This window comes from Alligator mississippiensis, chromosome 11, assembly GCF_030867095.1.
Source record: "Alligator mississippiensis isolate rAllMis1 chromosome 11, rAllMis1, whole genome shotgun sequence".
Taxonomy (NCBI): domain Eukaryota; kingdom Metazoa; phylum Chordata; order Crocodylia; family Alligatoridae; genus Alligator; species Alligator mississippiensis.
The window spans coordinates 31,704,934-31,732,185 of NC_081834.1; the positions used below are offsets into that span (position 1 = coordinate 31,704,934).

At 46.3% G+C, this 27,252-nt stretch overlaps 1 protein-coding gene across 2 annotated transcripts in view; it reads right to left on the reverse strand.

The window, feature by feature from the left end:
* USP3 (ubiquitin specific peptidase 3) overlaps positions 1-27,252 on the reverse strand; it is a 67,247-nt gene that overhangs the window by 20,222 nt on the left and 19,773 nt on the right. For both annotated transcript variants that reach the window (XM_006261334.4, XM_014597362.3), the window contains exons 2-5: positions 23,723-23,783; positions 21,535-21,666; positions 2,870-2,953; positions 1,165-1,246 (exon numbers count right to left, since the gene is read on the reverse strand). In XM_006261334.4, the coding sequence (XP_006261396.1) occupies positions 1,165-1,246; positions 2,870-2,953; positions 21,535-21,666; positions 23,723-23,783 (359 nt within the window). The remainder of the gene's footprint in view (positions 1-1,164; positions 1,247-2,869; positions 2,954-21,534; positions 21,667-23,722; positions 23,784-27,252) is intronic.

The following is a 27,252-nucleotide window of genomic DNA, read 5'->3' on the forward strand; positions in this document are numbered from 1 at the left end:
TAGCTTTGAGTTTTCCAGATGCTGAAAAAAGGCTGTGGTATTTCAAAAACTTCCTCAGTTCTCCCGTAATTAGGACAGCATAGAAATGTATCAATTAGACCAGCTCATTTGGAAAGCAACTAAAAGTACATATGTTCCATCATAACAACTTATATGGGCTGCTTGGAACTGTACGTGCAGCCTGCTTGGGTACGAGTGGCATTGCTTTTCCCCCAGCTACATACCTCTAAAGAAGTCCTGCCTCTCCCAGAAAGGTAAGGCTGCAGCAGGGCAGGTTTAGCAGTCAGCACTGTGGCACCAAAAGTGAAGAGAACTGGTACTTCAGCTTCCACCTGGTAGGATCCCCTCTGGCATTACATCCTTGTGCTGTTTCAATTTATATAAATGCAGCCAATGGGGGCTGAGAAAAGGGGATGCCAGAGACTGAAGGCGATGCTCCTCAGCCAGCTTTCTTAAGGCAGATGGGCAAGACAAATTCTTCCCTCCCCAACTACCCTGGGACTGGAAGTAATTAGGATTGAGGCAGTCAGGAGATTTCTTCCCCCAGACTCTAGCCAGACACCCTCCCCCCCCCCCCATCTGAGACGGGGCCTGAATATATGAAAGGGAATATACAAACAAGTTACCTCAAAGGTAACTTTCTGCACAATTTTAGATATAAAATAAGGGTAGCAATGTAAACAACAAAAGAAACAAAGGGCAAGATTTTCAGGAGCACCCAATTCACTTGGGAATAGGTGTCTTGCCCCTTCTAAAAGCTTTAAGTAAGCTCCCTTTTACTTAATAAATTGCAGTTAGGACCATAAGGAATAGGGAAAGGTGATGCATTCCTTCTTCTGCATTCTGCGCTGGAGAACGCTGACTACGATTCTAGTCCGTCAAAAAAGGCTTGTTATTGACCTCTCTGATGTCAGTCCTAATGAACACTGACTGCTTTCTAGTTAGCTGATCCTGCCAAGCAGCAGGGAAAATCAAGTACGAGGTCAGTGTGATCACAACACTACACACCAGCAATTCTTTAAAAAGAAGGGAGTTGTTCCTCCATTGGTGGGTAAAGGCAAAGCAATAGAAGTTGGAAGCCAAATTATAACCGTTTTTTAAACCCAGGTCAACATTATCCTAAGTTGAGAAATCCCCTTCAAATACTAAAAGCACTGTACTTACATTTACTTTTAATAATTTGCTGTTTAGAGATGAGTTTTCCAAGAGCTTTCTTTTCCTATGTCTGTCTGCTGTAAAAGCTGAACTATAATAATGAAATAAAACAAGTTACATACTATAAAAAGAAAACATTGTTTAAAATAGAGTGAAGGAGCATTCACTGTACTATCTATCATAATAGTTACGCTTGCAATCACTGGCAGCTGCAAAGATCGTCTTCTGCTTTCAGCATAAGCTTTTTGAAAGGTACAAGGTACAAGATAAACCTAACATTCTTCTTAACACAGACAGCACTCTGGGAAAGAGAGTCTTACTAGTCACTGTTGAAAATAGAAAGTATCAGAACTCTGAACCATTTCCTAATTCGCATGCCACCTCTGATATGACACAAGCGTACTTGTGTTCTCAATCAAAAGAACACCACCACTCCAGAGCTTAAAAAGAGATTCTAAAGTAAGTATACATCACTAGAGTCACTCCCCTTAAAAGACAGAAAACCTTTAGGTCATCAACACAAGTTTATATACTGTATTTACTTGAATCTAAGATGAGGCCCCTCACCTCAGTCAGGATGGGGGGGAAAGCCCTGCCCCTTAGATTCACATACAAAGCAGGGCAGGAGGTAGGGCAGGTGGCTGCTACGGCTCTGACCCTGAGCCTGGGTTAGGGCCAGAGTCAGATCCACAGCAGCCTACTGCATGTTATCTGCAGCTTTTGCCTCACCCTTTGGCCTCCCTGCTCTCCCTCTTTCCCCACCACCTACCATCAGGCAAAGCCCAGCTCTGGCTCAGACTGGATTCCCTACCAGGCATGGAGCACAAGGAAGCTCCATCCCCTGCCCAGCTAACCAGCAGTGCCACTGCTGCTACATGGCCTGGCAAGGGCTGTACAAGGAAAGAGAGCCCAAGCAAGTTCTGATAGTGGGGGGAGGGAGGGAGTGGCAGCTAGAAGCAGAGGCTATAGAGATTTGGGACAAACCCAAGGAAAGGTGTAAGGGACACTGAGTCTGCCACTATATAGAAGACTTTCCACATCACAAGCATTACTTAGTGGCAGTGATGTCTGAATTGTAAGGGATTAAAAGTATTTGGAAACACTGGCTTGTACACAAACTTCTGCTAGGTATTTTGCATGATTTCCAAGCAAACTACTAAAATCTGCTATCTAGAACTGTCCCAAGTGTCTGCATTATAAAGTTACTAGTATTTACAAATGAGTGGAAGAAAACATGTCATGGAAAAAGCATAGCTCTACCCTAACTATACATACAATTGCAAGTTCCAGACTTCTTTCTGTTTGGAAACCAAACCATTAAATGAACATTTTGGATATTTCCATCTCCCATTCAGCTTTCTTCTCAGCTAACCAACCTATTCTTAATTTTGGGAAACTTATACCTGCTTTTTGGGAATCCTGTTTCCACCTTCCATGGAAGAGAAAAGACTAGATGGCAAGGTTGCAAGAAAATTCCAGAGAACAAGTCTGAATTCCTCCATCAACCTACAGACAAAACTCCCTATTAATCTTGCTTCCTCCAAATGTCAATGATGAAAGCAGCAATCCCTTAATTCCTGTATCTCTTTTCAGTGATGGTGTTTTAAAACATATTATGGTATCTCACATATTCAAGGACAAAACAAGGAACTAAAAGGAAATACCATTCAAGTGAAACAACATCCAAATCCAGTGTTATAAACAAGTTACTTACTTTTCCAGGTTCTGCAGGTGTTCTCTGACTTTCTGTACCAGGCCCAGCTTGGTATCATTGACTACAAAATCATCACAGCGATAACTGCAGCGGAGAAAGGGGGGAGGGGAAGGGAACTCCATCAGCAGGTGTAAACATTTCCATTTAAGCATAACATCAAGACACTTCAAAGGCTGAAGGATCTGGGAATGTTTAGGAAAGGGCGCACACACCAAATTTAACCCTCCTCTCTAAACTGCTTTTATCCTTACAATTGGTGCAGACAGCATCTTACTCCCAGAACTAAAGTCAAGAAAAAAATCTTAATCTCTCAATAGCAACAGCTTGCATCTGTTACAGCAACAACAGAAACATCTTCATCTCTTAATAGCAACAGCCTAAAAATAAAACCCGAGGTTCTAACTATCTTCCCACTAAAATATGAACCCGAAAACACTGCATGTCACTGATCCTTCACCAGAATTCCAAGGCTTCAAAAATGTGAATACATGGTTATGAACATAAGAAACATTAGTGCAGAGAAAAGTCATATCCCAGTAGATAAAATTACAGTGCAGGCAGTACAACACATAAATGAAACCTGAAGCTGCATATAATGAAACTATACTTCACAATCATATTCAATATCTAGACCAGAGATTTTCAACCCCTGGCCAGCAGGCCAGATTCAGCTCAGGGTGCCATGTCATGTGGCCCACGGAGTTCCCCACAGGTCCTGAAATTTGGCTGTAGGAAGTGGTGAAACCACTCCTCTGCTGCCAAATTTCTGGACCTGTTGAGAGCCCTGTGCACTGGACTGGGCATGCAATCTCTGCACACAGGGCCAGGTAGGGGTGGCACCAGGCCCCAGGGCCAATCCTGGCACAGAGGGGACAGCACCAGGTCCCATGGCCCAATCCCAGTGTAAAAGGCTGGGATGGGGCAGCACCAGACTCCAAGGGTCAATCCCAGGTTGGGCAAGGGGTGGCAGCAGGCCCCTGGGGCCCGATCCTCATGTATGGGGATAGGAGGAGATGGTGCCAGGCCCCAATCTTGGCACGCTGGCCTCTATCTGGCCCACAGATCAGCCCTACACCACTCATCTAGCCTGCAAAGCCAAAAGCTTGAACACTACTGATCTAGACTGTTTTTATTACAGTAGTACTCAGAGGCTAAAAGTTAGATCAGGACCTCATTCTGACAAGCAGTGTACACAGATAAGTGGAAGTCCCTGTCCCATAAATAGGGACAAGGGGTGGGGAACTGAGGTACAGAAAAAGATTACACCAGTTGCCCAAAGGTATACAAAAAATATGTGGCAAAGCTAGAAATTTAGTGGAGAATTCTGATGTCCTGATACAGAGCCTTAACCACAAGATCTTCCTTCCTCCCAGGAAACAAGTTTTTGTAAGAAATTCTCAAGGCAAATTATCAGCCCCTGAAGGCTTTGAATGTTTACAGTACTTCAGTGATTAGCACCTCAAACACGCTAACAGAATGCTGTAAGTATTTGAAAGCCTTCAGCTGAGGCTACGAAAGGAAGGTTCTGCCATTACAAGAAAGGATAGCTTAGCTGTGCAAAGAAAGTGCCTGATTCCCCATTGCTTCAAACACAGTGTGCACAAACTAATGCCAAATCAAAATGACAGCATTTTACATCCACTGTAAAAGCAAGGGTGCCTGTCGCAAGGTAACGGAGAATCTATACCCAGTTATCTAAGAGACAGCGATGAAATACTTACAGAATTCAGACAATATACAACTTCAAATGCATGTTTCACAGCAGTCTACATATATCTGCCTGCAATGGTACTTTTAATGAGAGTACTTATGTTGCTTTTATGATAGAGCAAATAGTCCAATGTGGAAACACAGACTTCGAGAGGTTAGATTTTACTCCTGCAGTACAGCTGGCTATATATACTCTGTTTAAAACTGAAATGTCACATTCAATGAAGACTTCATCTTCTAAAGGAAGGCAGGGTATTTGCAGAATGCTTACAAAAACAACACCCCCTCCAAAAAACCCCCTAAGCCTGAAAAACCAACCTCCATTCTGTGTTCTTCCTAAAATATCAAATGTGTGAGAGCACTGGGGCTGCAGAAAGGAAGACAACAACAAAGTAAAACCTAGGGAGAAGTTTGCTTCAAGTACAACCTTAATTGCTTTTTTGTTCAAGCTTTCCAATGTCCTTCCTCACATACCCACAGAAGGAAAGAAAGCAGCAAAGCTTCCACTCCATTGGTCTAGACCCAAGGAGCCACATCCCCTCCCCTTCTACTTAAGGAGGGCTGAAAGAGGAAACATGCAGGCAGGGAGTGCACACATTAACACTACCACAATGAAAGTGATGCAGAGGCCTGTAACCAGAGATAAAGCCATGCTTCAGCCCTGCAAAACGCTGGGCCTGGTAGGGCATGACCAGACTCTATTCAACTCTCACCTTCTCCCAGAGTCAGCCGGGATGTAGTGCTACTTGCAGTCACCCAAAAGAAGTTGCAATCTGATGTTCCAGGCTAGTCCAAGGACTAGCTAATGCTGCTTGGGAGTGCAGTGACCTGTGTACAGTACTGTAAATGAGGGAGACAACCAAGGCACCGTCCGATGGAGGGGAATTAGAAGCAGCTGCAGTGCTAGACCAGCCACCACTGTGCTGCCAGGAGCACCTTTTCACCTACAAGATCAGTCTGCCCCGGATTCCTGCAAATGCTGTACTGGAGGAATGAAATCCACCCAACTCCCTAGAGACGTCTAAGGGCTTTAATTATGAGGGGAAAATGTGGCACGCACCATTCTGTTGCCAGAATTGCACCAGCTTCCCTAAGCTCTGCCAGCAGAAGCCATACTCCTCTAGCAGAGCTGCACCCCCACGGGGGATTTTGCCAGCATAGCTACTTTGACAAAAGGCAGGATCTTCCCAGACCCACAACCAGGAATCCAGGTTTTCCATTTGCCATGGGAAAACATGGATTTTCTCCTTTAAAGGAGAGTTGAGGCAGGAGGAGTTGAGGGTAACACAGCACCCCCCACTCCAGTCCTTTATTCCTTGCGCTGCTGGCGGCATGGCTGGCATGGGGGTCCTGGCAGCACAAGCAACAAGTCCCGCTGCCCCATTCTGCTCCACTCTCCCATGCCAGGTCTGGGTCTCGCCCATGCCAGTCCAGCCAGGCTGCAGCACCATGGCTACTGTGGGCACACAAATCTGGGGGGACATGTGCCCCCCCCCATGCCCTCCTGATGCATCACTTATGGTTGGGCACTCCTGCCCTGCCCCCTATACACTCCTGCCCTGCCCCACACGCTGGGGAGCTGCAGCCTGGGGGCAGTGGGTCAGGAGTGAAGGGCACCAGCAGGATTGGAGATGGCTGTAGCTTGGGAGTGAGCGGCACCAGCATATCAGGGCTGCTCAGCACCACAAAGCAGTGGAAGGGACAGCTGCAGTTGGACTGGTGTCCTGGTGAGCAAAGGGGGCAGGGGAACTCTGATTTCCTATAATGAAAAAACAAAATCAAACACCATAATAGACAGGTATTTAGAATTTATTTTATTATAGTGATTGAGGCACTGGTAGGCTTCCAAATTGCTTTAAAATTGTAAATATATCAATAAAATATTGTTTTCAACTGATACCTATATATATAGTGGTGTTTCACTTTAATCACAGATAAATGCAGGTTTAGAGGTTTTTAATTAGAGAATTTTAGCTTTTTCAACAGAAAACACCAGGATCCCTGCCCATAACCAACACAGCTACACCAGCAGAACTTTGCAATAAAGACTAAGCCTAAGGCTTCTGAATAGATCCAATTACCACTTTGGAAAGGCCACTGCCAACATGGGAAAATGTGCTTTCTCTTGCCTTCTCAATCTCACCGCCAATGCACCAGGATGACTAACCAGGAATGGTTTACCCGTCAGCTGGTCATGATACTGGTTTATGAAAAAAATTAATTCAGCCTTACTAAAGCAGTACAGCCCTGACTGCTTTTCTCCCAAGAGGCCCACCCCTCCAAATGAGGCAAGCTAACCAGACTAACTGGAAGGGGTGGAACTGATGAATGCAGGACCACCCTGTGTGATTCCTAGCATCAACATGCCCATGCCCTTATCTGATCCAGCACATTAGCAGAACCACAGTGCACATATGGCTGCAAACAGGTAGCAAAAGCAACCATAAATGCAACTGCAACAAAACACTTTATCTGAGATGAAGGAACTGTAAAGCTGGATTTTAGAATGTTAATTATTTTAGTTTTAAATAAATCAAAGGTGTTTTCAGTTTAAGGACTTTTATGAGGAATGTACATTGACAGCAGCCTTTTAATTTGTGATCATCACGATTAACAAAAATTAAACCATGCATTGGTTTGCATATTATGGATCAACTCTATACTTTTGACAAAAGTTATAAGGCAGAGGTAGGCAATGTTTTTTCGCCAGAGTGCCAAAAAACCCCCAAATGCCTACCTCGGAAGGTGCCGGAGTGCCGGCATACCAGAAAAACAAAACAAGGGCAGGGGGTACATGGCAGAATGCCCTGCTTGTGCCCCTTGCCCCCCACCCAAAGCCCCTGCCCCCCAGCCCTGCTTGTGCTCCTGCTGCCCCTTGCCCCCCAGCCCAGGCTCCATGGCTATCAGCAGCTACCCAAAACCTGGACCAGCTGCAGCCAGGAGGCTGCAAACAGCTGCTGCCTCCCCACCCCGGCCCCAGGCTCCGGGAAGACAGCAGGTGCAGGCACTGTGCCTACTGGGGCCAGGGCTGCGGGCAGCATGGGGCTGGGGCCAGGGCCCACTGGCAGCGTGGGGCTGGGGCACATGGGCAACAGGGTGCTGGGGCCTGGCCGTGGGCAGCGCAGGGCTGGGGCCAGGGCCTACCGGCAGATGGCACCACCGCTGCAGCTGGGGCCTGGGCCTGGCCCAGCCCCAGCTGGCTGCTGGGGCAGCACCAGGATGGGGCTGGGCCCCGGCCTCATCCTGATGCAGCCGACAGCCCTGGCCCAGCAGCGGCACTGGGCCGGGGCCGGCAGTGGCGGTGAGGGCTAGAGCAGAGACCATAGATCTGCGTGGGCCTTAGCCCCAGCCATGTGTTGCCGGTGAGCCTGGCCCCACCCAGCACCACTGCCGCCGCTCGTTCCAGCCCAGTGCCACTGCTGGGCCAGAGCCGTCAGCAGCGCGGGGATGGGGCCAGGGCCCATGCGGGGCTAGGGCTGTGGACCTGCTCAGGCCTCAGCCCCATCCTGGCGCTGCCGACCCCATCGCCGCCACCCAGCCCAGCAGCAGCACTAGGCTGGGGCGGGTGGCAGCCAGGCCTGCCGGCAGCATATGGCCAGGCTCACGGCGGGGGAGGCCCCGCACAGGCCCCAGCCCGGCAGCAGCACTGATCTGGGGCTGGCAGCTGTGGTGGTACCAGCTGGGGCAGGGTCCGCTGGCAGCATGTGCACAGGCCCGAGGCTGGGGAGGGCCCAGCCCAGCAGCGGCAGCACTGGGCTGGGGCCAGCCATGGCGGTGGTGCCAGCTGGGGCCAGGCACAGGCAGGACTGGGGCCTGCCAACAGCGCGGGGTTGGGGCCGGGGCCGTCAGGGCGCTGACAGCCCCCGGCCCAGGTGCGGCACTGGGCCAGGGCCAGTGGTGATGCCGGGCTGGACTGGGGCCCAAGGGGCTCTTACCTGGCTGGGGTCAGCGGTAGCGCAAGGCTATTCCCGGGCAGCCATGTGCTGGTTCATTTGGGTTCAGTTCTTCCCACCCCTTGGGATGGGAAGCAGGCTGTGCGCCAATCAAAAGCATGCTGCGTGCCACCTTCTGCATGCGTGCCATAGGTTGCCGACCCCTGTTGTAAGAGATCATTTCTGCCTGGAGGTGGGGGTGTGGCAGAAATGCCACCCTAGGTGCCCCTCTCCAGAGATCTGTCTCAGCCAGCCTGGGAGGCTGGTGTTGAATCCCTCAGGGCGGGGATCTCCCACCTTGTCTGCATGACAAAAGCTTAGGGCCTGGGAGGCGATGCTCTGGTCACCTGGGCAGGGGGGAAAGACCCGGCCCTGAGCGGGCCCAGGTAGCCAGGGATGCTTTGGGAGATTGGTCGGCTTCTGGCCAGTATTGGCAGCTTCGATTGGACCGGGCTGCGGAGGTCAGAGAGGTTATTTAAGGGCTCGGTCCAAGAAGAAGGCAGCCATTAGCCATTAGGTCATCCAGGTGAATCTGAACCTGGCTCTCTCCCCATCACCGCATGCTCCAAGAGTGCCCTGCCTCCAGAGGAAACAACAACCACCTCTGGACGATGCGTGTGAGTAAGCTACTAGAGAGCCGATTAGATATTTAGCTTCAGTAACTCAGATGCGTGTTTAAACGGCTACCTCAGCCACCCTGGTCTGCTCTATGGGATTCCTTTGATATTCCTGTAATATTTCTATGATATTGCTCTACCTTTTACCCTGTTTCTGCCCTACCCCCTGTAATCAATAAAGTTCTCCTTTGTGACTGGTGTGGGAGACTTATTGAGGGGTGGGTCTAAATTATGCCAAGGAGGCCCCTTAGGTCTGTGGACTAAGGGAGGCTTCCTAATAAGCCCCAGACTTGGGGAAGTGCCCCAAGTGATTGTATTGGGTCTAGTACCCATTGGATGAACAGGCCTGTGTTTTCCAAGGTGCACAGAGCCAGAAGTGAGTCCAGAGCCTTGGATGGTGGCAGCAGAAACCCCAGGCTAGCGGGTGTGCTCCAGGGAAGGGGTCGGCCGGATGTGAGGCACCCCAAGGGAGGCACCCGGAGCCTGGAAGGTGGTTGGGCGCAGGGAGGTGGGCGGCTCAACGCAGGAGCGCCTCCTACTGGCCCGCCACACCCCCTCCTCCTTTACAAGCTCGGACACAGGGCCTCTCAGGGCCGTGGGTCCGGGCGTGTCAGGTCAGGGAGTTCCCACGGGATGCCAGAAGAAGGAAAAGGGAAAAACCTGGAACATGAAACAAGTTAAGACAATAACATACAGAAACCATAAAACTTGATGGCAGTCTTACACTAGTGATCTCCTCACTAGTCCCGAGTCCCAAGGACCCACTACCCAGAGTCCTTTCATGACAAGGTATCCGCTATCACGTTCTGGCTTCCTTTTATGTGTTGGACCGTAAAATTAAATTCCTGCAGCTGCCAAGACCAACGTTGCAGCTTGGCATTGGTGTTTTGCATGGTCTGCAGCCACTGCAGTGGGGCATGGTCCAACAGGACGGTGAACTATTGTCCCCACAAATAGGGCTTCAGCTTGTTCAGGGCCCAGACGATGGCCAAGCACTCCTTCTCGATGGAGGACAGGTTTCGCTCCCGAGGGATTAGCTTCCAGCTGAGGTACGCCACAGGGTGCCGTGTCTCCTGGTGCTCCTGTAAGAGCACAGCTCCCAGTCCTACGTCGGAGGCATCCGTTGCCACGTAGAAGGGTTTATCCTAGAGCGGTGCCTTCAGGATCGGTTGTTTGACCAGGGCAGGATCGGTTGTTTGAGGATGTCAAAAGCTTCCTGGCACCCCTGCTTCCAGACCACCGGGTCCAGGCTGCCCTTCGTGGTCAGCTCGTGCAGCGGGGCTGCGGTTGCTCCAAACCCCGGGACAAATCTTCGGTAGTAACCCACCATGCCGAGGAAGGCTCTGACTTGCTTCTTTCTTGGTCTGTGGAGGCGGCCAGTCTTTGATGGCCTCGATCTTGTCCCACAAGGGAGCAATATGACCTCCACCCACACGATGACCCAAGTACACTACCTCCGATAGTGCCCACTGGCACTTCTTGGCTTTCACCGTAAGACCAGCTTGCTTGATCTTACCTAGCACGGTGGTCAGGTGAGTCAGGTGCGACTCGAAATCCTGGCTGAAGATGGCGATGTCATCGATGTAAGCCATGGCAAACTGCTCACATCCTTGCAGCAGATTATTGATCAGCCTCTGGAAAGAGGCGGGCGAGTTGCGCAAACCGAAAGGTAAAACTGTGAACTCGTATAGCCCCATAGGTGTGGTAAAGGCAGACTTGGCTATGGCATCCGGGTCCAGGGCCATCTGCCAAAATCCTTTGGACAGATCGAGAGTTGAGATCACCTGGGCTGGACCCAGGCGATCCAGCAACGTGTCCATCCTGGGCATAGGGTACGCATCAGGGGTGGTAATGGCGTTCAGCTTCCGGTAGTCCACACAGAACTGGATGGTCCCGTCCTGCTTCCGGACGAGTACCACCGGACTGGCCCAGGGAATCATTGAAGGCCGGATTACCCCCAACTCCTCCATCTCTGCGATCTCCCGTTTTATTTCTTGCCTCACCTTCTCATTGACTGGGTAATGTCGGGAGTATATAGGGCGATGGCTGCCCGTCTCTATCGAGTGTACCGCCAGGTCCGTTCTACCTGGTTTATTAGAGAACGCAGTCTCAAAGTCCTTGAGCGCTGCGAGCAGCTGGTCCTTGTCCTGGGAGAGCAGATGGTCCGGCAGGCGGAGTTCCTCGATCCCTGCCTTGCCATCCCAGTCTCCATACATGACCGGCTCCTCGGGGTCCTCCGGAGTTCCCTCAACAGAGGGGACCCAGAATACCATCTCCTTTCTGTCGTAGTAGGGTTTAAGCATGTTCACGTGAATTGTCTTAGGTTTCCTACCCTTAATACCCACTACATAGGTCACATCATCCAGTTTGTCCAGGACAGCATGGGGACCTTCCCAAGCAGCTTGCAGCTTGTCTGTTTTTAGTGGCAGGAAAACCATCACATTCTCACCCCGCTCAAAGGTATGTAAGCGGGCCTTCTCATCATACCAGGACCTTTGCTTCTCCTGGGCTTGTCCCAGGGAGTCCCGTGCCACCTTCATCATGTCAGTCAGTTTCTGACGAAAGTCAAGCACATACTCCACCATGGAGGTCTTTGTGGAAGCGATCTTCCCTTCCCATTCCTCTCTCACCAAATCGAGAGGACCTCGCACTCGCCTCCCGAACATCAGCTCGAAGGGCGAGAACCCAGTGGACTCCTGGGGCACCTCCCGGTAGGCAAAGAGCAACTGCGGCAATTTCTCATCCCAGTCATTGGGGTTGGAGTCCACATAGGCCTTGAGCATCCCTTTCAAGGTCCCGTTGAACCTTTCCACCAGCCCATTTGTCTGAGGGTGGTAGGCTGTGGTCTTAAGGTGTTGCACCCCACAGCAGTCCCACAGGCACTCCATTATCTCCACCATGAAGTTCCCACCCCGGTCCGTCAGGATCTCGGAGGGAAAACCCAGCTGACAGAAGACCTTGATGAGGGCATCAGCAACCACAGGTGCCTCGATGGTGGTCAAGGCAACTGCCTCCGGGCACCGCGTTGCGTAATCCACTAGAGTCAATATGTATTTCTTTCCTCTATGAGTCCTATGCTTCAGCGGTCCCACAATGTCCACTGCCACCCTGTGGAAGGGTTGGTCTATGATAGGGAGGGGCTGCAGGGGAGCCCTTCTCTTGTCCCCGCTTTTGCCTGTCCGCTGGCATGTCTCGCAAGATTTGCAATAGTCCGTCACATTCTGGGCAATTCTGGGCCAAAAAAAGTTCACCTGTAACCGCTGGCGTGTCCGTTCCCTGCCCATGTGACCAGCACACAGTAGATCGTGAGCCATGGCAAGCAATTGCTGTCTGTATTTTCGGGGTACTATGAGCTGGCGCTGGGGCTCCCAGGTCTCGGCATGGTTCTTTGGCACCCACAACTGATAGAGAAGCCCCTTATCCCAGACCACCTGTTCCCGTTTGTCCGGAGTGAACTCAGTCTCTTGCTCCTGAGCCATCTGCCAGAGTCCCTCCAAGCTGGGGTCCTCCCGAACCTCCCGCTTGAACTCCTCTTGCCCAGCTAGGCAATCAGCAGGGAGTGCACACTCACCCACAGGGACTTCCTGGGTCTCCTCCTTGTTAGTGTCACCTCCCTCTGCCACCAGCGGAATACACACCTCCCCGGGATTGTCACTTAACTCACCCTCGGGGTTACCGGTTCCCTCTGGGACCAGGGTGCAATCGCCGTCTGCAGGGGTCCCTTCCCCTGCAGCCAATGGTTTGACTTTCTCCTGGGGGTTTTCCAACCCCCCTTCTTTAGACTTCCTGCTCTGCAGGCGAGTCACCGCATGAACAGTGCGGGGCTTTGACTCTTGGGTCTGTTCCCACCTCCGGAGCTGGGCTTCCTGCTCTATAAGATCCCGTCCCACCAGGATGGGGACCGGAGCCCCTTCCAGTACCCCCATTTCCAGGTACGTTGCACAGTCGTTCCACACGATGGGTGCTTGGGCTACCGGTACCATCACAGGTGTGGGCCCCACCCCGTGAATAGTGAGGGTCTTCCCCGGGATTATGTCTGCAGGCGAGACCAGGTTGGAATTAATCAGTGTCACACTGGCCCCCGTGTCCAGTTCCCCCACAAGGGTCCTCTCCTTCACCGTGATCATGCTTTGTGCCCAAAGGATCGTTTCCTTTAGGCACAGCCACCCTTCTTGGGCTCCCATCCCTTCAAAACTCCTACTCTGCAGTGCGTCCTTGACTAATCGCCTGAGTGCATTGAGATCAGCTTTCCTAAAGTCTAGCACTTTCACCCTACTAGTTACCTTACCCACTCGCCATCTTATGTTGAATTCTATTATTAGGTGATCACTGTCTCCCAAATGGCTACCAATCTGGAGGTCCCCTATCATGTCATCCCCTGTTGCCAATACCAGATCCAGTATGGCATTCCCCCCCTAGTGGGACCATGCACCTCCTGTGTCAGGTGGAGGTCCTGTATACAGGTTAGAAACCTGCGTGAGCGATGGGACCTTGCTGTCTGCGTCTCCCAGATGTCCGGGTAGTTTAGGTCCCCCATGACTACCGCCTCTTTAGCTTTTATGGTCTCCGAGAGTTGCCTCAGGAGCCCCGCATCTATTTCTTCCCCTTGGTGTGGGGGTCTGTAGCAGACCGCTACCACCAAATCCCTTTCTCCCTGCCCCCCATGTAGCCTAACCCACAATCCTTCTGCTTCCTCAACCTCGGATTCTGTCTTGATGAGGGTTGATGTATATTGCTCACTGACATAAAGTGCAACCCACCCCCTTTCTTCCCCGACCTGTCCTTTCTATACAATCTATAGCCCTCAATATGTACCGCCCAGTCATGGGATGAATCCCACCAGGTCTCTGTTAGCCCCACTAAGTCATAGGTGTTTAGTGCAAGCAGGAGCGCTAGTTCATCCTGCTTGTTCCCCATGCTCCTAGCATTAGTATATAGGCACTTGAGCCCTGCGACTGGTGCCTTTGCTGCCCCCCCCGCTCCGAGTCCCAAGGGGCCCATTGTTTCTTTCTTCTTATTGCTTATTAGGAAGCCTCCCTTAGTCCACAGACCTAAGGGGCCTCCTTGGCATAATTTAGACCCACCCCTCAATAAGTCTCCCACACCAGTCACAAAGGAGAACTTTATTGATTACAGGGGGTAGGGCAGAAACAGGGTAAAAGGTAGAGCAATATCATAGAAATATTACAGGAATATCAAAGGAATCCCATAGAGCAGACCAGGGTGGCTGAGGTAGCCGTTTAAACACGCATCTGAGTTACTGAAGCTAAATATCTAATCGGCTCTCTAGTAGCTTACTCACACGCATCGTCCAGAGGTGGTTGTTGTTTCCTCTGGAGGCAGGGCACTCTTGGAGCATGCGGTGATGGGGAGAGAGCCAGGTTCAGATTCACCTGGATGACCTAATGGCTAATGGCTGCCTTCTTCTTGGACCGAGCCCTTAAATAACCTCTCTGACCTCCGCAGCCCGGTCCAATCGAAGCTGCCAATACTGGCCAGAAGCCGACCAATCTCCCAAAGCATCCCTGGCTACCTGGGCCCGCTCAGGGCCGGGTCTTTCCCCCCTGCCCAGGTGACCAGAGCATTGCCTCCCAGGCCCCAGGCTTTTGTCATGCAGACAAGGTGGGAGATCCCCGCCCTGAGGGATTCAACACCAGCCTCCCAGGCTGGCTGAGACAGATCTCTGGAGAGGGGCACCGAGGGTGGCATTTCTGCCACAGGGGGGTTGTCACGGATATAATGAACACTTCTTTGTATGACTGATTATAGTATTTTCTTCTTTATATAAAGTTTTATTTTTAGCAACTCAACTCCAACTCCCAGACCCAGGCTCTCTGGGTTCCCTTAGCTGCTAAAAATGGCCCCAAGCCAATGCATATATGTAATGCTCTGGGAAATAGTTAAGTTTATTTCCTGCAATACCACTAGATTACAGAAGCTGAAGGTACCAAGTCAGAGCCTTCCTTGGTCTGGTTGCATATTACAGGCAGTTAGTTTGTCCTTGGATTTGGAGCGACGGCAGCTCCCCTACATGAGCTGACCAAGAAGGGCAGCCCTGATCCGGTGGTCTGGAAGCAGGGGTGCCAGGAAGCATTTGACACCCTAAAGGCTGCCCTGATCAAACAACTGATTCTGAAGGCACTGGTCCATGATAAACCCTTCTACGTAGCCACGGATGCCTCCGATTTAGGATTAGGAGCTGTACTCTTCCAAGAGCACCAAGAGACACAACATCCCGTGGTTTACTTAAGCTGTAAATTAATCCCTTGGGAGCAGAACCTGTCCTCTACTGAGAAGGAGTGTTTGGGGGGGGCACGCAAGCAGGGTGACTGGCCTGGGCACTGAAGCGAAAGGTCGCCAACAGGTGCTGCCCAACCGGGTTAGGATGTGGGGTAGAGCCACTGTAAGACTGAAGACCTAGTTGAAATTTAGGTGACCATGTGGCCGGCAGGTACAGGAGAGTAGAGGGCCATGTGGCAAAGAGAACCTGCCATGTGAAGAAATCTAGTGTGACGTGTGGAAAACTCCTGGGTGCCGTGTGGAAGTTACCTGTATGAGTGCCACGCGCAAATGAGAGTGCGGTGTGCAGAGGGAGTATAAAAGGAATTTTTCCCTCAGAGTGAGGGTTCAATTGGCTCCATCGGTGTGCCTGAAAGGTGGTCGTGTGTGCACCTGCAAGGTGATAGATAGAGTGGATTTCTGTTTGAGAGACTGCTTGGGAGGCTGATTTGAGTGGATTCATGCCTGAGAGGTGGAACCCGTGAGGCAAAGAAACTAAAAGATACCTACCTGAAGCCAAAGTCTCCCACCACTGATACAGAATAAATCAAAACTACTAGCATACTACAGAGAGGGAAACTGTGAGGGTCATCCTGGTTTCTCTGTCCTTACCTTCCCCCCCAGTAGCACAACCATGCAGCTCCTATAGGTAAATATCAGCCCTTCTTCGTGTTTTATGTCTGCAAGTACCCGTGTGTTACACAGTGTTGTAAACAGCAGGTAACTCAAGTGCATGTGTGTGCATGCGTGCATAGGAACAGTATAGTGTTCTTTTAGGATAAGGTATTGATATTTTACAGTAAGTGGTTGTTAGATGTTAAATAAACTGTTTAATTCATTTATTCTTAAATTGTGTGCATAGTCCCTTATTTAGGAAAGGTCCGGGTATCTGGCTGACAGATGCCAGAGCTCAGGTCCACTCTCTAGCTCTTCCCTGCCCATCGTTCATGGGGTGGCTAACACTGAATTAAACTGATTTTGGCCCCTAACACCAAGAGCAGCTCCTTGCACTGCGCACACTCCTGGGCAAGCCTGAGGGGGCATGTGCCCCCAGGATCTGTGTGCAGGGCAAGGGTGGCCTGCCACTGCAGGCTTTGTTCCAGGCACCAAACTTCATGGCTACGGCACTGCTCACAGGGGCTGGTTCCGATAATACTCTCTCACTCTGTCGCTTCCTGGTCTAGGCATGTGTCACATTTTAATCTGGACACTGCACCTTGAAACAGAACATGGATCAGTGCGTGTCAACTGGGCCTACCCATGTAGCCGTGTGAGGAACATGAGGGAGGGCATTTTAATCTCTGGTGACATGGTGGGTTGATTTTACTGCTGAAGGGTTTCATGCTCAGCCCCTGAGAAGGTTACATACCTTTACACTTTCAACATTTGTTTTTATTATTTGTACTATCCAATTGCCCATCAAGAACGATGGGTGGGAGGAGGCTGGGATGGAGTGCTGCTACCTAAAGCCCCATGCTGCCGCTGTTCTGCCTCTTGCAGGCAGTGGGGTGGGGGAGCAGAGGCCAGCCCCCACCCCGTCCGGCCCTTGGCACCACTTGCAGGGAGGCCTCGGCTCCCCCACCTTCTGTCCAGTCCTTGACGCAGCTTCGGAATAATAGTGGTGTGCTCCCCCACGCTTGGAGCACTCTGATCGGCTGTTTCTGTCAGCCAATCAGAGCACAAATAAAGCATTACAGACAGACAGACAAACTTAAGACTTTAATAACATTAGAATAATACAGGTTTAAAAAAAATAAGTCATTTTTACCACCACCATAATCCAATGTTTAGGTTGTTGTCAATAAAATGGGTAAACCCAAAATTTAAAAAAGTTTTGTTTTAAATCAAATCTTTAATTTTATAAACCATTATTTTCGCAAAATCTATAGTCTAGGCCTGACACCAGAACTACACTCTCTCTATATAAAAGAGAGCATGACAAGGCTGACAAGTCAGAAATATGACTTACGAGTTGTGGCAGGGACCACATGGACATGGGAAGCATTTTAAACCAAGTCATAAACAGGGCTCTTTTTTCAGCAGTGTTAGCCAACTGCCTATGTATCAGAATAGAGAAAACATGAACCCTTCTTTAGAATAATTTATACTTCAAAATGCAGCCTTCTGACAAATTTAATTTTACTGATAGAACACAGGAAAATAGGCGAGTAGCAATTCTCAAGTACTTCTGAAGCTAATGCAGTCAAAATCTTTGTAGGCTCTTAGTAGGTATTTAAATAAAAACTAAAAGGCCATTTATCAACTAAGAGATGGATGTTTTAAGGATATGAGCTTCACCTAAAACTCATAATATCAAATTTACATTTAATCTGGGGATCTGCATTCCATCTACTGGTTCCAGAGTTAGCAGGAGGCCAAGAGAGAATGTCCTAAACTAGGATCTTGATATGCAAGAAATGGTTAAAAAAAAAATAAATAAATAAATTGTGGATAATCATTGAAAATCTTCTAAAATGTGTTTAAGTACATTCACCTATACATCCCTGCGCATGTATCCATGCACATTTAAAAAAAAAACATCTTCCCTTAAAATGCTTCTTCAAGACCCACCTCAATTTGTGGTTGTTTGAGGGCAGTAGGAAGGTAAGAAATGGGGCAAAAGCAGCAGAGAGTAAGGAAGGTACATCTCTTAGCTTTGGAAGTTCCCCTTCAATTCACTGTTCTTACCAAAAATAAAAGACTGAATATTTATTGTAGGAAGTCACTGCTTTTCCACTGTCCTAAACTGTAGCTAGACTCTCTTCCAAACCTAGATTTATGTTCATGTCACTTCACTTGTGAAGACCAGTGTCTTGGGGATGGTGAGGAAAACAATCTGCTGGAAAGCAAAATCCTTTACTCCTGAATATTCTGTTCTGAAGAAACATTTTCTGTGTTTTTTAGAATCTTAGATTTTTACTGTTTTTATAAAGTTTCTAATCCCCTGGGCTGCAAAAATGTCCTTTAACTACAGCCCTTTTCAGGTATCCCAATCCTACCAAAGTGCAAATGTTCCCCAGTCAAAACTTAACTAGGAGCCTATCAGCATATAAAGCAAATATACACACCCTGTGCTTAGTCACTGAAACTTAATTACAGGAAGCTATTTAGTGCAGTTTTGATTTACATCAAGGTTACATGCAAACTAGAAATAAAATTAATCATACCCTTGTTATCCATTTCAGTACTAGAGGCAGAAACACTAAGTAGCTTTCTGACAAGCTGATCCAGATGTAGATTTTTATTTTCAGAACCTCCCTGTGCATTTCTAAAGGCTCCTCATAAGAGTGAAAAGAACTAAATGCACTCCAGACAGAAATATAGGAGAATACATACAAGCCTTGTCAGGAGAGCTTTCCAGCAGGCTAAAGGATGTAGTAAATGAGGCCCAGGACATGGGAATGGAGGTCGCTTCTCAACTACAAGCAGAAAGAGAATAGTAAGGTGCTCTTCCCTACACAGAACCTTCCCCACAAATAGCTTTAATATCAAAATGTGCATACCAGCAAGAAGGAAGCCCCCACACACCTTCCACTAAGATATGTCTCAACCAAAGCTGAGTATTTTCTTTTATGCTTCTGACCCCTTGCCAATGGCCACAATGATCACATAATGTGCCAACATTCATTCCAAGTATACGCTCACTTGGAAAGGGCAAAGTTGTGCATCTTCCACAAAAATTGCAATTTGACTACGTCCCTACTTCTAAGATCAGCATGCACTGAATGCATATTCTCTTTCACCTCCCAAGAAGTTCACGTATACAATGCAAATCACATAAAAATGGTACCTATAGTCACTTTTAATAATGCCAACAGAAGACACCTCTTAGCAAAACCAGCTATGCATTACTTAACACGAGGAAAAATACTTAGGCCTTTCTTATGAAAGCAAGGGATTTTTTATCTTCTGAAACTTGTCCATCTTCACACAGCTTAGCACAAAAGCCTTATAATTTGTTAACAAATTACAGTGAAACATAAACTCTCCATGGCAAAGTATCTGCAATTAATTCCAATTCATTCATAACTTGACAACCTTTTACTCAGCTAGTACTGCAAAGGAAGTTTCACATGCTACACTGTTTTTCATGTATTACTAATGCAAATGTGTTGCGATTTCAGTGTTTGGCTATTACATTATGATTTCATCATTCCTTTTGTCTATTTTGGTCTGAAGGCTCTTTGGCACTTGGGAAAATTAAATGTTCTTTCAACTTCATTCCAAGATTTCAGTGAGATTTCACAGTGAGGTCGACTGTGGGCACGTCTACACGTGCCCCTACAGTGCCATTGTTATGGCGCCATCATTTAGTACTTCCAAAAGGAAGTACTTTTGGAAGTACTAAATGATAGCTCAGTAACAGCCTGTACTGTGCCATCTGCATGGTGCAGTTATTTTTAGCTGCTACATCACCATACCAACACATTATACTGAGGAAGAGCATTGTGGTTTTTGCCCACTGACGCTACGTCGCTGTAGCACATTACTATGGCGACAACATCATGTATAGCCACACCCTTTATTGTTCTAACGAGATGGTGCAATTAAGTCAACAAATTTTGGCAGGCTATTACAGTAGCAAGTCCTGCGCATCATCTGAGATCTCATCTGCTCTGCAGATTTTAAAAGCAAACTGAGGATATACCAAGGTTCTAACTACTACCTGTGTCAAATTCTTACATACATCCTTACTTTCAAGATGAATATAGAGTTTCATGCCAAAAAATGATACTGCTTCATAAAAACTGAATTATTAACTGCACATATCAGAACTGCGGCATTAATGTTCTTACAAGCCCTACTTTGCTTTATGTATATGCATTAGAATGGGGTTCTTTGATAACATTATCACAGAATCAGGTGAGCCTTTTTTTTGGTCAGGAAAACATAATATGAATGGAAACAAGAGTCCATACGGCTTTTCAAACCTAACTTTCTTCTATGCTTATCAATTTATGTACAGCATATGGCATTACTGCCTACATCATGCAAACTATGATTCTTTCTTTCTGATGTTCACTAAACAATCATCTCAGACCACAAGAGGAGGACATTTACTACACAACCATCTAGCAGGATACTTGTCTCAGACCACAAATTCTACCTAAGAACACAAAAATGTGAGGCAACCTACTCAGAACAGCATCTTATTCAGCGGCGAAGGTTAGTCCTTCTCTAGCTATGAACTAGTCACCCAAAGCACAGGCCATTTAATTCCTATTCTGCCTCTCCTCCTGAGCAATCACATATGTAGCAATAACCCTAAAGCCAAGAAGAAAAAAAAAAAACCGCTCTGGGGTAGAGAGGGTAAAAGATGATGAACACAAAGTACAACATTCCCAGTCTTTGCTGTCAAGAACAGAAGCAATATACTCTGAAAAGAGGGTGCCATTGTTGAGCTCCCTATTATCCTGCCCTAATAGCATCCATATCACATTTGCTCAGTTCACAGAACTATTGCAGCACAAAGTCAGACCGGCTGTAGTGTCTTCCATCATGATCAACAATAATTCTCCTATTTCAACTTGACCAACAATTTGATGCTGCATCTGAATGGGGTCTCCTTCATTCTTGCCACAACCGTACTATTTCTTCAAATCTACCAGCAGAAATAAATGTCTTTGCAGGGATGTGGGCAATGACAAAGGCATATGCACTGGGAGCCAATCTGTTGAGCAAGAAATTGCCATTTTTACTTAATCACTTGTTCCTTTGACCACAATCGTACTTGAAGCATCTGTAAATGTTTATTCTGTGCAAGACTAGCAAGCTCTATGAAATGAGTAACTGGAACTGATTGTTAAGTTTCTATTTGTCTGCAAAGGGTATGTTCTAAATCATACTCCAAAAACACGTGAAGTTGCACAGTAACTGCTGCAATTAAACAAATCCATATAACTCGCATTGAAAAGACCCTTGTAAAATGTCACTTGTAATACAGGAGTATCACCTCAATCAAGGCTATAAAATCCTTTCCAAGAGACAGCTTTCACATACTGTCTCTATAATAGCTAAGTCTGGAAATACATATAATGTTTTACCATATTCCCACCACCTTACCAACATGTGTGCATCTGAATGTGCAAAAAGTTCCTGAATAGAAATGTTGCAACTGCTTACTTACCAGTATGTGCTGTAACTACTGCAATCCATACACACAGTGTGCTGAACTTTCTCTTGCTTTTCTGTTTTCTTATGGTTGGTTAAAGGAATCTGTGCATCTTCATAATGTTTCTTTGCATGGCCATTGACATACCTTAAAAAAACAAAAACAAAAACAAAAACAAAAAATCATAAAAAAAATCCTCTTTATTTTTTAAACAAAACGCCTGGGAAAACAAACACTGGTTAAACTTCTTAGAGCTGTCCTTTCTCAAACACTCTTTTTCTCTGTAAACCGTTGTCGTCTTTAAGGCAAGCACCAGGATTTGGGTCTCCTTTGACTTTTTCCAATTACAAATATATGACAAAAGAATATTAGGCCCCCTGGCCCATATCAAGTGACTGACATCTGCATTTACTTGTCACGTAGGGGTTTTCTGTCCTTCTCCCTGGAAATTCAGGACCAAGGTTTCTACAAGATTTCAGACAGCACAGCTAGCTTTGTTGGTCAGGGATATGAAGAGGTACAATTCCTTCTGCTTTGCTGGCATAAAACCCTAGATACAATTATACTAGCAAAACTGCGCTTTTACTGATATAGGCTGTTTTGCTTGTTGCTGGTGTTACAGCTTTTCTAGTATCCCTGCTCTCATACTAGGAGAGCTTTGCTAGGACAGCATACCAGTATTTCTATTTCAGTAAAGTACTTCTTAAGAGGATACAACCTAGGAAAGAGAACTACCTGTCACTTCAAGTCAAGATTTGAGTGGACACAGTTTCTTTTCCTTTTATGTTATGTTACCTGAACAAAAGGACATGTTATGTTGGCTCACAAAATCCTTGAGCTCTCAAAACCATAATGGTGGTTTTTTTATGAGGTGCATTAACATTTCTCTCATTCAAGTATGTTCAAATACTTGGGATGACAGGAGTTTTAAGAGCTAACTCCAAACGAGTGAAAATGTAATGCAAAGCCTATTAACTGCATACAAAGGTTTTATAAAAAATAATAAAATGAGCAAAATATTCCAAACTTTGTATTTCAGCCTTTGAGCATTCGCATAATATGATGAAGTTTCACATCTCTCTCCTGTCAAGCTATTAATTTTTGAAATACAGGAAAAGCAACGATTTTCTGCACTAAAGCTTTTGATAGGAAAGAAATGATTAACACTGTTAGCACATTCTTATCTCTACATGAGCAGACATTTAAAGAAACACCAAAATGGGAATTTACTGGGATCTATTTTAATAAGAAACTCACCAAGTTTAACAGTGGTTTTCAGTATAAAAACCTAGCTGTGCACATGGTAGACCTCACTTTAAATGCTTTTACTTCCCGTCACAGCAGAAGCTGTGGGAAGAGTGGTGGCCGGACTAGAGCTGAAAAGCTGCCAGTTGGACACCTTGGTATGAATGACAGTCAATTAGACTGAGCATGCACATCTCAGGACACTTGTTCTTTGAAGTGCAAAGAATCATTTCCATCACTACATTCTTGCACACATTTTCAGTGTACTTCAACAAATACATATAGAAAAAAGATGCCTTGTGAAAGACCACCTCTACCAGCTATTGATAATATAGCTAAGGGCATGTATTTTGTTTTAGGATTCTCTATGACACGCATATAAAATCTCTGCAGCTTAAACTAGCTACCAGCTACTTCTCAAAACAAACTGGGCCAAATTTTGGTTTGCAAAATACTAAGGAAGAGCTGCTGTTTGTTTTTAAATCCACAGCAGAAGCAACTTTATTTTAGAGGGTGGGGAAGAACCTAATTAGTTCATGCATAATTGCTATTGTAATTATACAAGTGTGTGAAAAGAACTTAGCTAATATTTGAAAAAGGTGGGGGGGAAGGGACACAGCACAGCCTAATAGCTCCACCAACACAAAGTTGGAACTGACTAACAGTGTAAACCTCTTCACAAAAGACACTTCATGCTTTCAAGCCAAAGGAAAGCAAAATCACAGACTACAAGAAAGTAGAGAAGAACATTCAATATGAATGTACAGCAAAAAAACTGCTGAACTGCAATAGCTTCTATGCGACTAAGGTATAAGGGAATCATCAAAAAAGGGCAATCTGATATATTTTTGAAAGGGAATAATTCTAAGCAAAACATGCAGCAAAGGAAAAATGATGCAAGAACTGTAAAGAGAAGTTGAATCATGTAAGGAGTTGCACCAATTTATCCTCTACCTACCTTCCACAATGGACACTTGAACAAGTCAGACAAACCCAGGGACTTTTATTTGATCGGCACACTATTAAAAAACAAAATAAAAAGTTAGGGGAATTAGCCATAATAACAGTTATATAACCCTTCTTGCGAGATGGAAATAGCTCTGCCCTGGCTCCATAATAGCCGAATGGTTATATAAAGGGGTAGCTATGTACATTTAGCTATATTTAGGACTGTAGGAGAGATGGCGATTCTAAGACATTAGTCTGGATTTATTTTTACTTACACTATAGGCAACTAAGACATTTATCTATTGATCACATTTTTCACTTTCATTAAATTCAGGAGGTCAATATTCAATTTCTAAATACAAGTACTGGAGGTAACAAACTATGAAGGGATGAAAATCTGAAATTAAAACATTTTGTTTGGCTTTTAACCCTGCAGTCTATATGGATGCTACCCCCCCACCCCCCTCAAAAAACGCTACCCCCCAACCCCCCAAAAAACCCAACAACTGCATATGGCCATTATTTCAAAATCTGTTACACAAGAGACTATTTTAAAGAAATGACTATGGAAGAACATAGCAATTCAATAAGTGTACAGAATAAATTAAACTGTAAAATGCAATAACATGCTCCATTTCCACAGTGCTCATTTGTATGTGGAAGCACTGCTGAAGGCCTTACCCATAACATTTTAACCTTTCAGTCACCTGTGCTGGATTGAAAGGATGAATTGAGATGAAGTATTGTATTTTACAGTCCACTCAAAAGCAAAGAAAATAAACATCCAATGGAAAGGGTAAAAAAGGAAAGGTACAGAGGTTTGGATTTCTCAGTTCTTAAATAAGAGTCTTATAAATTCACATACAATGAAACCTGCACTGAAAATTGCCTCTGGTGTCTTCAGGGATCATAAAATATCCTTATGACCATGATTATATAAACAAGCTACTATTCTTGATGGGCACCAAACCAACCAGCTTTCAGTGTCAGCCACTCCTTCATAAAACAATGAGAAAAATAGTAGGCACAAGGAAAAACACTTGTTTAGGCAACACGGTAAAGTTTTATTGGAAAAGATAAGCCTTTTGATTATGTGCCAAGCTTAAAGAAACCTAAAATAAGCTGTTACATTACACATATGAGTCTTTGAAATATCAGAAGTCTAATATGTCTTCCTTTGTGGAATAGACTTGTACTGGGTCCTATGGACAGGTTCACTTTTTCAATCCAAGGAAAAGTGTTGTTTTCCAGTCTGTGCTAAGAAATAGCTACAAATGCTAGACCAAAACTTCTCAAATGGAGTGGTCTTGACTGACACAATGTAGGACGACACCTGAAGGAACTCCACCAGACTGCTGACAGGCATCAGCCAGAACACTGAAGAATGAAATTTTCCTTTTAAGGGAAACAATTTTACCAAGAAATCCTTTACCAAAACACACATATTTCAATAAAATTCTTCCCTCCATCTTATAATTTAAACAAGAATGTAATTAAACTAATTTATGCTCCCCAGGAGCACTATGTCCCTTTCTGATTTCAGTCAGAACAGAAGATAACAGACAAGTAGAGAAGTCACTTTCACTTAGGGAGGTTCTGCTACTTCAGCACAATGCTGCTGTGTTTGAACTCACAATTCCTCGAGGGAATATTTAAAATGTAAAAATTCCAGTGGGTTCATTGGGAAAAAATGCATTAAAATATTTCTCTCTGTTGTAAAACTTTTTTTTTTTTTAAGCCCTTTTTGAAATTACAGTAGCTACCAGACTGTGACAATTTAAAATCATGATCTAGTGACAGAAAGCCCTCAACATTCATATTTAAACTCACCATGACTGAGAAGTTCGTTTAATTTTACTTTGAAGAACTATTATTTACAGGACATTTTTTGCTCTACTGTTGAAAAGCCAACAACAGAAAATTTGAAGTGCCATTTCTAAAGCCACATGGATCCCCACCAGTGATAAGGATGACACAAAGCAGACAGGAAAGTGGGGTAGAACCACAGTGATTTGAATTTCCAATTACAAAAGGAGAGAGGAAAAAAATGTTTTGCCAAGTGGAAAAGAACAAGACTGGTCAAAGAAAAAAAGAATTCAAAGCTTTTAAGTCTATCTTTTCTCAGAACAAAAGAATAAGGGATGTTAAATGCTTATAATCACACACAGGATGATGATGCACTAGCCTAGGCCCATTAGTCTGATCTGACATGGCAATTCCCATGTCCCCAAGTCACAAGATTCAAATAAAAAATTAACTGCGTAAGACAAGGGGAGGGGGGTGTAAGGAGACAACATGTACTGAACTTCAGTCAATTGCTACCTACTGCAATTAAATGTAGGTGCTAAATGACCAAATCATTACCATGAACCTGCACTTCTCTTGCCAGGAGCGTAAAACTGCCATGCTAACGTTCACTGAAATTTTGGCAGACACCTAGCCTTTTTATCACCATATGCATGTGTTATTGCACAGTCTGCAAACAGAACTATTTCACAAGAAAAGTAAGAATCAGTGTGGTCTGCACTTTCTTCTCTTCACTCTTTTACACTGGCCTTACATAGAACCAAGATCTTGCAATTAAAAACTTCAAATTTCACCACCATTTGATCAGCATGCATGCACTGGGCTAAACTACATTAGACAAATGTTCACACCTGCAGTTCACGGAATATTTAAGTATAAAATTGATACTTATGCTTGGTTATAATGCCAGCACAAATGCAGCGAGTCTGCTTAATTCTACACACTGGAATTTCAAATGCCTCTGTCAACATTGCTCCACCTTTCATATTAAAGAACATCCCTCATTAAAATTAAGGTTTACAAACACATATTTTAACAAACTACAATATTCTAAAATAGCAGGGTTAAGAAAAGGTTCATCTTCTGCAAGATAGAAAAAGGAATCCAAAACATTACAAGGAAGTAACCCTACAAAGATAAGCAGAGATCAAGATTGTAGCTGCCACCAATAGTACTAGGGGTACACCGATAGTGATTTGGGGGGGCCGATACCGATAGCCAATATTTAAGGAGGCATACTGACCCATACCGATCTGATTTCCAATACAGTTGCATGCAGCTGGTAAGTCCGTTGTGGTGGAAGGGGAGGGGGGAGATCAACACCCACCGTGGTGAGGGAGGGGACAGGGCCAGGAGAAGGTGCTGCCCAGCTGGGGTGGGGTTGGGCAGGACACAGGATGGAGCTGCACAGCTCCTTGGGGCAGGGGGGGGCTTCCACTGCTGCTTGAACCCCAGGAGGGCATGGGGGCTGAAGCTGTGGGTTGGAGCCAGAGATGCACCAGGTTCTTGTCAGCAGAAGCTGGGCTTGGGAGGTGACTGCAGCCACCCCAAATTTCACCACAGCCCCGCTCCTAGCACCACTGCTGCTGAGCACCCGGTGCAGCCCTGGCTTTTCCTGGCATGTGGGTAGAAGCAGGGCATTGAGCTGGCGGCAGCGTTGGAAGCAGGGCTACAGCGAAATTTGGGGTGGCTGCAGCCTCCTCTGTAGCCCCTGCCGAGAAGAGCCCAGTGCAG